General features: G+C 38.5%; 2 protein-coding genes across 2 annotated transcripts; both read left to right on the top strand.

Moving 5' to 3' along the window:
* The first annotated feature begins 277 nt into the window (after positions 1-277).
* On the top strand, positions 278-3,944 carry LOC149239311 (uncharacterized). The gene is made up of 3 exons (XM_089369823.1): positions 278-378; positions 777-3,236; positions 3,776-3,944. The coding sequence occupies exons 1-3, from the start codon at positions 278-280 to the stop codon at positions 3,942-3,944; spliced, it is 2,730 nt and encodes a 909-aa protein (XP_089225949.1).
* Positions 3,945-7,544: 3,600 nt separating this feature from the next.
* On the top strand, positions 7,545-8,534 carry LOC149239310 (protein NDL1-like). The gene is made up of 3 exons (XM_089367113.1): positions 7,545-7,648; positions 8,045-8,180; positions 8,289-8,534. The coding sequence occupies exons 2-3, from the start codon at positions 8,139-8,141 to the stop codon at positions 8,532-8,534; spliced, it is 288 nt and encodes a 95-aa protein (XP_089223239.1). The 5' UTR covers positions 7,545-7,648; positions 8,045-8,138.
* The last annotated feature ends 2,348 nt before the right edge of the window (positions 8,535-10,882 follow it).

Raw genomic sequence — 10,882 nt, 5'->3', positions numbered from 1 at the left:
TTCAAGTTCAACAAGCTCTATCGATTGGCCTCCAATATCTCCAACCGCTATAAATGAATACAACACCATCGGCCTCCTTGCCATGGCATTCCCCACACTCTTCCCTACAGGCATTGCAATGATCATGCAACCAAGACTTACAAAAGTTGAAATGCATGAATATGCTTTGCACTTGCTTCACTACCATGATAACCGCTTTGGCCAACACCCAAGATTCCGCTACTATCTTTATAACATTCTAATGCGCCACCGTAGCCAAGCAACAACCAGTGTCTTCATGAATAAGTACATTGAGAACAACTTGCCAACAACGGTATCAGACCTACGCCAGTGTCTTCATGACTCTCCAGATTCAAGATTGCCAGAGCAAATAATGAGGTTTGGGTCAGCTCTACGAGGAACACGGTCTTTCTGGAACAAATGCCGATCTGAGCTGACTGACATGATCACACAAATAGGAAGCCCAACATTATTCTTCACTCTCAGTGCAGCTGATACTAAATGGCATGAATTGCACACGATCATGCCCACAAGTGTTCATTCCACTCCAGTCAACCCCTTCCAATGGAAAATCCAAAACATAATTAAAAACCCACATCTAACAGCACAATATATGCATTGTAGATTTACAATTTTCCTTGAAGAAATCCTTCAAAAAGGCCTCCATGCAACCGACTACTTGTGCAGGTATTATTTAATATCCATATCCCTCTACGTTAATTTTATACATTGCATATACATGTATTAACTGAATGAACCCTTCATGTTATATTCAGATACGAATGGCAACATAGAGGATCCGCACACATTCATGGCTTCCTTTGGCTACAAAATGCACCAGACATGGACACACTTGATTGGGACAATGCATTGGAAGTTGCTAATGCACAGAAATATTTCGACCACTACGTCACTGCTTGGAATCCACGTCAGGCAGAACACCGAACTATTCCGCTTCACCAGTCAACAATTCATAACCCGTGTTTCCTTGACATAGCAGCAATATTCGCATCCAATCAATTTGAAGACTACACAGAGCTTGTCAACTGCGTCCAACGGCATACAAAATGTCATGAATCTTCCTGTCTTCGTAAGAAAGACAATGTGCTTAGCTGCCGATATGGAGTACCGTGGGAATTGAAGTCCACTTCTTCACTTTTCATTGATGATAAGGGTCATAAAACCTATGTCCCTGCTCGCAATGATGAAAGATTGAATATTCACAACGCCGATCTACTCTCTATTTGGAGAGAAAATTTTGATTGCCAACCAGTCCTTTCTCGCCATACTGTATTGAAATATATTTCAAAATATGCAGCAAAAGCAGAGGCAAGATCTGAGAGCTACCGTCAAATGCTATCGCGACTATCACAAAGTGCCCTTCTAGAAGCACCTACTAGTGGTGTCATCCGGAAACTCCTTACAGAAACCATTGCAGATAGAGACATTTGTGCACAAGAAATATGCCATATGTTACAAAAGCTACCTCTCTCTCTTTGCAGCCGTACATTCCGTTCTTTGAATGTCAACAGGACTGTTTTCAAACGTGTTTCGCAAGATAATGAAAATCCTGATTCGACACCAAACTTTATCGTTGCGTATATGAACAGGCCTGCCTCACTAGAAGCACTGCCCCTCCTTGAAGCTGCTCGCTCGTGGTCATATTCTTCCCAACGGAGAAGCAACCACTGGAAACACATATTTCCCCCAATGATTGTACATGTCTTGCCCCATTACAATGTCATTCCTTCCTCTACTAATCCTTCTTATGCCACCTTCTGTTGGAGTGAATTACTCTTGTATTTCCCCTTCCGAACACTCCCTGATGATATCGGTTCAACTGATGCAGAAATTATTGCACACTGGGGACAAAAAAAGGGTGCATATACACCATGGCATGTCCATCGCGAACCCGAAAACCCACAAAGCCCACCTACTGAAGATCAACCTACACCACACACCCCCCCTGATTCCATTCAGATGGATGAATGGCAAATCCTCTCTCAACTACACCCAGGTTACAATATTGCAATTGATGACCTCGACATGATTGGCTACCGCGACTTCGATGTCAACCACAATTGGTCACAAAATACTGTCCCTCCCCCCTTGCAAGAAACTGCCATCAATTTCATTGAATTGAACCGCTCACCCATTCAAAACCAACATCAATCATTTTCCAACCTTCTCCATGAGCATACATTATCCCCTACCCAAAGAATAGCTTTCACCGCTGTTTTTTCACACTTCAAAACCCCTTCGCCAAAAACCCCACGGAAGATCATCGTACAAGGAACAGCTGGCACAGGAAAATTCCATTTGATTAAATGCCTTCACCAAGCATTTGTGGAAAACTCGCCAACCAACAAAAACCCTTTATTGTTACTTGCACCAACCGGCGTTGCAGCTTTCAACATAAATGCCCTCACAATTCATTCTGCCCTTCATATCCCTATCCAGACAATGCATCCTCTCGAAGGCCAGCCGCTCCTACACCTGCAAGAGCAACTCTGTCATGTAGAATACATCCTCATTGATGAAATGAGCTTCATTGGTCCAAAAATGCTTTCTCGCATTGACGATCGTCTAAGAGAGGCATTCCCTCTTCATCGGAATACACCATTTGGTAATCGCTCAATTATCCTTGTCGGAGATTTAGGCCAACTCCCACCTGTAAAAGACATTCCTTTATATGCTGGGACATCGCGTGGCACTGCACTTTGGCGTAGCTTCGACATATTCATAACACTTTCAACCGTTTTCCGTCAACAAGGAGCTAGCTTGTCCCAGGTTGCTTTCCGGCAAATACTTGCAAATCTTAGGAATGGAATATCTACACTTGAAGATTGGCAACATCTAATGTCAAGAACAAGTTCCTCTCTTACACCTGAAGAGAAATGCTCATTCAGCGAGTCCATGCACCTATTCGCAACAAACAACGCAGTTGTCTTGCATAATAAGAAAATGCTCAAACAATTGAACATCCCAGTAGCACTTTGCTCTGCGGAACAACAAAGACAGAAAAATCCTACTACAACAGAAGATGAGCACCTACCTGCAAAGGTGCTCTTATGCAATGAACAAAAAGTTATGCTCACCAGCAACTTATGGGTACATGCAGGCCTTGTCAATGGCGCGCTTGGGAAGGTCATCTCAATATTTTATTCAACTGACTCAAAGCCCCCAGCATTACCATCCTTTGTGGTTGTTGACTTTCAACAATACAGAGGCACACCGTGGGAAATTTCACACCCAACATATGTACCCATTCCTCCCATCACAAGGGGTACACACCGTCAGATACCACTTCAAATGGCATGGGCTTTAACGATACATAAGTAACAAGGAATGACATTAGACAAAGCAACAGTGGACATCGGGACCAGAGAACGCCAAGGGCTAACATTCACTGCAATTTCAAGAGTGCGGTCACTATCGGACATACACATCAATCCAACATTCCCATTCTCCCGCATTGCACAAATGCACAAGAATCCATATCTTAAGCGTAGACAGCAAGAGGAATCATTCCTTGCATCAAAATCTATCCAGGATAATACACTTTAGCCAATAATACAGCCTGCCTTCCAGAATTACCCACATGGTAAACACCAGTCACTACATACAGAAGTTTCACATAGATTTCTTGCTATTACATTTAATTTCATATGTTTTTAAACTCATTTGGAATCGTTTAATTTATTTCGAATTTTTAAACAAAATCGTCAAACATATTCATTGCCAATTACAGTGTTCCCTTTTCTGATGCCAACAGGTATGAATACATGCTATTTACGACAATTGTACGAGTGTTGCGAAGAAATCCAGCAACAAGAACTTACATTACAGGATATGCAGACAAGGATCCTGCCACAACCATCCATGCCACTATACCGTTTGCGCCCAGCAATTACGTTGTTAAAGAATATAAGGAAACTACTTAAGATTACAATTCACATCCATGAAAGGGATGCACACAGGCAGATGCGACATCAACTGCAGGAACAGCTCGCACAACATGGCACCACAATAAACACTAACTGGTGTTGCCGATGCCATGGCCCATCATGCATATATGATTAGCGGCTCATTCTTAATTACATCTCTACATAATGCTTTTATTGTACATATGCTTACAAGCCAACAAAACTTTCATTGTATATATCTTTACTTATATATGGCATGTTTAGTTATATCTTAATAGAACTGTTCTCTGTTGTATGAACAAAGAGTATTCAAGTACATGGTCCACTGCTCTTTGTTTTGGGTTTTATGATTCAACCAACAACTTTTTGTATAAAGAAACACGTTTCTGACTTTAGATAGGTCGATGTTTATAACAACCTATTAGGGAAATTTTCATTCAGCTCTTTAATTCTTTCTATTAGTGTTGATAGGGTCAAAATCTGCAAATTGTTTTTTATCATTTACCCAGTTGATGACTAGCTCTAAATCTCTCAGTATCTGGATTTGAGCAGTACCTTTCTTAATTGTTAAATTTCCCAGTATCGAAAATGCACTTACCTCTGCCCAGTAGTTGGTACCTTCTGCCAATGCAGCTTTGAAACAGAAACTATGGTTTTCCTTCAGAAAAAACACACGTCCAGCACCACAAATCCCTGGAATTTATGGGAATTTCATGTCTCATGCATGTCAGATTCATATTTGCAATTAAAATAGTAGATGAGGATAGTTCTTGACAGTAGAGGTGTTTTCTTTATAATGAACTATTTCTTTTATTCTGGGCTCTTCACATGCTTGCTGATGCATGTTAGAGTGCCAAGTTTTCTGAGTTGAATTATTTTAGTTTCATTTTGTCTACATATGGCTCTTGGGCCTTTACTCGGATTTTAGAAGTGCTATGATTTTCATTTTGGAGGACAGGTTTGTTCAGTTGACATTCTTTACTGTAGATTACAACTGCTGGCTTATAATGTGGATAAGTTTAGGTCCTGTAACATCTTTTTCCACAATATGAAAACAGAGTAACATCATTTAACTAGAGCTACTATCCGTAAGAAATAGGGTGAACATCATTAAAGTGGGGTCGTTGATACACTTTTTTTCACATCATTTAAAGTAAAGCTACTATTTGTAACAAATAGTCGGAGAGCAGAGTTACACTATGAGAATTTAAGCATTTATCGCCCTTCATTCACGTTTTTTCTTCACATTATGAAAGGTGAGTAACATCAATAAACCAGAGTTACTATTGGTATGGTCTCTTTAACATGATACTGGTTTTTAATGCTTTCTGTACCTAACTGCATATCTTGTATGTGTTTTGTCTCAGATTGATAAGGTTTTCCAGCTGGAGACGGTTTACAGTTACCGTTACCTATAATGGCTCAACCTTGTCTATCAATGTATTTAATGCTTGGCCCAAACTGCAGATCTTGCTCTAGCTCTTTGCCATTCATTTTTCTTGTTGCCCAACTTCTAATCATGCTCAATAATTTCTTAAATGCATTATGCCTATGACTGATTTGCATCTCTGTTTTCTGAAACCATGTCTGATGTAGTTTAACTATTGTCCAACTGCATATCTTGAAATGAAGCTCTCTCTCATCCATTTTGCGAGCCCATGCGCATACCCCCCTTACATATGAGTTTTGCCTAATTTTTCTGCATACCTTGTTCTGCAACTGTTTTCCGTTCTAAGTTTATTCTGCATAACTTGTTCTCCAACTGATTTCCGTTCAGTCAGTGAATAACTTGCTGCAAATCTTGCAATGGAAACATTTTAAATGCAAATAATTTTTTCTATAACTGTTTGTAATGCAATTTATCCGAGATCTATATGCATCCTCTGCCCTGAAATCCCTCTCAATGCATTTTGTCACCATTTCATATGGCTATCTTGCACTGGAACTATTTGCAGGGTATTTTGCATATGCTCTATATGCATATATTTCAATGAAACTGATCTTATGCAGTTTGTCTGTGCCTCTGGTTCTGCTGTATACTTTTCCCCTATGACGTGTCTCAGAGATTTGCTCTCAGTTTTAATTATGTCTTTACTCCGTATGCTGTGTGGTCAGTTTTTCATCAAAGATTGGCTCATTTTATATTTTTATTTGGTTGGTAAATATTAACTCTTCACCTTTGCTCATCAAGTCCCTTGGGATGGACAATACGTTTTCAATTATGTCACTTTCAGGTGTATTTGGATAGTATTGATATGCCTTGTGTGGAATTTTAGCTGTCTGGTTGCTTTGACCGCTTAACCATGAACTGCTGTCCCTTTATTTTGACCATTTTCTATACCAACCAGAGGCACTGAATTTTTGGTGACAAATGAGTAACTGGATATTGTTTCGCCTGATGGTATGTCTAATTTCAGGCAAGTAAACTTGTTTGCCTTAATGAGTCTACTGCTTTATGTTTGCAGAAGTTGAAATGATGAAAGAAAGATTTTCAAAGTTATTGCTGGGTGAAGACATGTCAGGTGGTGGTAAAGGAGTATGTACAGCCCTGGCAATATCTAATGCTATTACAAACCTCTCAGGTATAACATTTTTAATTCTGTTCTGGAATCACACAGGATTTCATGCAAGTCTTAAGACACAATTTTTTACTTAATCTTAAGACATAAATTTTCACTTAATTTCAAGATACTAACTCCTAACATGGGGATCTCTTGTGGCAGCTACTGTTTTTGGACAGCTTTGGAGATTGGAACCTCTGGTGCAGGAGAAATTTCAAACAATGTGTATAAATAGAAAGATGCAGAAAATGACAGTCAAACATTGTACTCAGAATTATGACAAGAAAGCCCCTGCTGGGTTTGTGAGGAAAGAGAGCTTCAACACCAATTCTGTCTCCAACCGCCAAGATGTTCACTACGCTAATAACATGTTTAGTGAAGAATTTCTGCTATTCTCTTGTAATCTATAGGCCCCCAAAGCTCCTCATAGATGAGAATATTTGCAGGATGTTAATATTGTTGTAATTTTGTAGTAGTTGTGGAATGACTTACTTTTGTGCTGCTTCTCATCTTCAACAACAAGAGTTTCTGTGGTGAATAAGCAGAATCCATGTCCTGCCTTGTGAAGTAGCTCTCCACTGTGATAGCATTCTTTGTAATGTCTCTGATAAATCCTTTAGACTTCTATTTCATTCTGTAATATGATGGGATTCACTCTACAAGATTAGGGGATTCACTCTACAGAGTCCATGTCATACCTTCTGAATCAGCTCTCCACTTATGTTAATTTTCTCTGTAATGAACCTAATAAATCCTATATAATGAGATTTCATTTTGTAATATGATGGGATTTCACTCTACAAGATTGGTTTCAGTTTTACTTGTATTGTGGTATATGAAATTTCTCAGTTTTACTTGTAATAGGATGGGATTTCTTTCTGTAATATCATGGAATTTCCTACAAACCTAGTCTTCCATGCTCCATTTTGCCCTCAACGCTCATATGACTAAATTTGAATCGCCAAATATGTAAAGGCTCCTTGTATCCATCTCCAAAACCAAAGACATAAGAATTAATGGTGCCTTCGGTTCAACATCATTTTTAGAGCTTCTACCAACCCAAATTGTGATTCAAAGATGGGGAGTGTTCCTCCAGTCCCAAGTAAGATACCTTTACAAGCATGTAGGGCAACGGCATGAGATCAAGCTTCTGCATTCAACGTATTACATTCTTTTTAAAGGATTACTATATTGTTTTATTTCCTTTTCTTGCATCCTAATCTTTTACTCTAACAATTATGGTAGGATACCAAAGGGGAATAAATTACATGTGTTCCATTAGTTACCCTGTTGTGCTGGAGGGGAAGGATGGTATTATACCTAACCTAGAGTGTCATGTTCTGAATAATTCAATGGTGTCTACTACTGGTCAAATGCAATGTGAGATCAGATATTACTTAGTGAAGGTTAACACAAGAGAGATAAAACAAAGTGGTGGTTTTTTACTCGTTTCAATTTGTGTGAAATGATGATAAGCAATGTATGCATCTCCAATTGCTTTTCGGAAATGGGGGAGATTTTGACACGGGGCTGCATCTGGATTAATGTTGCCTGCAGGAGATATGATCTGACAGAAGGGTTGAAGAAATTGCAGTGTAGGACACTCATATCTGTAGGAGAAAACTCTCCATTTCATTCAGAAGCTCTTCACATGTGTGCCAAAATGGACAAAAAAATCAATGCATTGGTTGAGGTGATAACATTTCACTTTCTCAAAGTTGATCTTTAAGATACTAAAACTTTCCTGTAGAGCCAAACTGACATCAACATGGCTGACATAATTGTTATTAATGCATGACAGGTCCAAGCTTGTGGATCACTTGTGACAGAGGAACAACCCCATGCAATGTTAAACCCAATTGAATACTTTCTGATGGGATATGGCTTTTACAGGCCTCCTCCCCGGTTATTTTACAGCTATGGGACTAGCCCCAGTCCAACCAGTCCTTTAAGTCCGTCTTGCATCTCAGCTGAATTGCTGTCTCCTGAAAGTTTAGGTCTGAAGCTAAAACCGATCAAAATACGTGTTGCAGCTATGGATGATTAAGGAGCACTCTCACACATGTAGTGGCAATTTAACTAAGTACCTTGAAACATTTTGCATGTAATGCTCTGTATCGGTGAGGGTCTGTTTTCACTTGTGCAATAAGTAATGTGTGGAGCTGATTTGGAGGACTATGTGTCTCATTAGGACCAACAAAACAATACCCATGGTGCCTTCACTGCCAATGTATATGCCTGCAGCCATGCTATAACTTTTACTTTGACATCGAGTTGATGTAATTCCATGTTTATTAGGCACCGATATGTTCTCACCATGGCTTGGGAGGTCTGTACTAGCTGCTTAAATTTTTTTGAAATTTTTTCAGAGGCATATTTTTCTGTTTTTCCAGGACACAATTGGTGCTACAATTTGGGCACCTAATAAATATGATGTATATGCTTTTGAAACCTAAAAGTCTCCAAATAAAAAGCCTACAAGCATGAGTAAGATATATATTCATAATCCTTTCTGATACATTTTTTATTTTCACAGCTTCAACTAAGTAAATTATTAACCAAGTTGACCTGTATGACATCTTCTTTTCAGTCCACTAATGCCTTTACTGCTCTGCAATTTATGCCATACGAAGCTTCTTGGCAGTGTTATCAGACTCTTCGCAGTCCAAGTGGAGTCGGGAGTTTGACTATGTTTTAAGAGGAAACAGAGTCTAATCAGCAGAATCTGAATCAATCCCGATACTCCACCAACTATCCATCAAATTGTTGAGGTTGATATGAGGCTATCGTGGGTTTATATAAGGCTAAATAAGTAATAAATATATTAATTTTAAAATCAATTACTTATTAAAAAAAATATCTTATATACAAGTTGGTTATACTAGCAATTGCATTCCTTATTTTAAGAAGATTTCCCAAAATACTTTGAAAATTTAAAATCATTTTCAAAATTTTAATAATCTTAATGTTTTAGTTGTAGTGTCAACCAGTAATGTAAGTGATTTGTTTTAATATTTGCAAATCACAAATTTCTCCGCTTTTCATTTACCATGTACAACGTTGTAATTTACTTTTTATTTAAAAAAAAACCTGTTGCCAATAATCTCTATTGAATCTATTGAGCTTAAAGCATGAATGCGTTCTACACTTACTATATTGATATGAATGGTTTGGTTTTGGTTTTGTTCTTTTAATATCAAATGTACTGGTACAGGATGGTCAATGTTGTTATTGCCTTCGTCACTACTGAGCTTTATATATGCTTGACTATCTATACAATTTTCTTCCTTTTACTAATCCTATCGGCCTCTCTTTGTACCTTTTGGGACAATTGCTAGTTAGTATGACAGTGATATTGTCAGTCATTATGTAATATAATGTGGATTTGATCAATTTTTTTTTATAAGCTTGGCAAGATTACATCTTCATCATGTCCAATATATCATCCCGATCAGGTGGGGAATTGAACCAGTGACTTCACATCAAGGAGTGCCTTAACAGAGCACCCGATCACCGTCTATCTAAGACCCCGTGGACTAATTTTTTTTGTAAGCTTGGTAGGACTACATCTTCATCATGTCCAACTTCTCACCCTGATCGGGGGGATAACACAAGATTTGAACCCAAGACTTCCGGTTCGGTGAGACTTCATTTCCACAGCCATTTCCAATTTAGCTACCCCAAATGGACATTGACTTGATCAACATTAAAATTAAAAGATTAAAATAAAAAATAGAAAATTATTAATTATTAATTATATATAAGTTTGAGTTAGTCATTTGATGGGTTTACTGATGGTGGTTGACAAGCCCATGGTATTTGTCTATAGTATTTCTTTTTTGTTTGAAGTTCAACTTTCCATTAAAAAATGAGGCAGAACAAAAGAGAGTGCTCTGTGCTATTGGTCTGCCCAGTGGGAAACTAGCCTAGTAGCACAAGTTAAGTATATTCAGATTACAACAACTTTGTTTAATCATTGGATCAGACAAGCATAAAGTTTTTCCAAAATTTACAAAGAGTCCTAAGAAATTAGAGGCGTTAAGGTCTCGCTTTAACTAGTTATATAAACAAAAACTAAAAGTTGCCAGGCTAAAAGGAAAAGAGTCTAACTAGTAACAATGTCAACTTGAAAAACCACTTGAAGCTACGAATTCCACAAGCTATGAGTTGCTTGAAGCCACACGCTAGGAGCTGCCTAGAGCCATGAATAAAGAGCCTTGAACTTGGAGTCGCACTGAGCCATGAATGTCAACCTACATAAAATTGATGACGGGTGTCTCAGAGGCAATGTGCTATGCCAGGAAGACTTGGCATTCACAAGCCATAGCTCGATGAGACCCAATTTCCCACATATATGCACCAACACTCAGCTTGAGCCACGACATTGCTAACAAA

This window comes from Pinus tabuliformis, chromosome 8, assembly GCF_031772625.1.
Source record: "Pinus tabuliformis cultivar Carrire ecotype Pingquan chromosome 8, CPIR1, whole genome shotgun sequence".
In the NCBI taxonomy this organism is placed as follows: domain Eukaryota; kingdom Viridiplantae; phylum Streptophyta; class Pinopsida; order Pinales; family Pinaceae; genus Pinus; species Pinus tabuliformis.
The sequence above is the reverse complement of the archived record's forward strand: the minus strand, read 5'-3'. Positions and strand labels throughout refer to the sequence as shown.

Coding starts and splice junctions, on each gene's coding strand:
- LOC149239311 (XM_089369823.1), top strand. CDS start 278: ATGAATAAGTACATTGAGAACAACTTGCCAACAACGGTATCAGACCTA. Junction 379..776: donor TTGCCAGAGCAAATAATGAG/GTTTGGGTCAGC, acceptor TGTTATATTCAG/ATACGAATGGCAACATAGAG. Junction 3,237..3,775: donor CAACAATACAGAGGCACACC/GTGGGAAATTTC, acceptor TGATGCCAACAG/GTATGAATACATGCTATTTA.
- LOC149239310 (XM_089367113.1), top strand. CDS start 8,139: ATGTGTGCCAAAATGGACAAAAAAATCAATGCATTGGTTGAG. Junction 8,181..8,288: donor AAATCAATGCATTGGTTGAG/GTGATAACATTT, acceptor AATGCATGACAG/GTCCAAGCTTGTGGATCACT.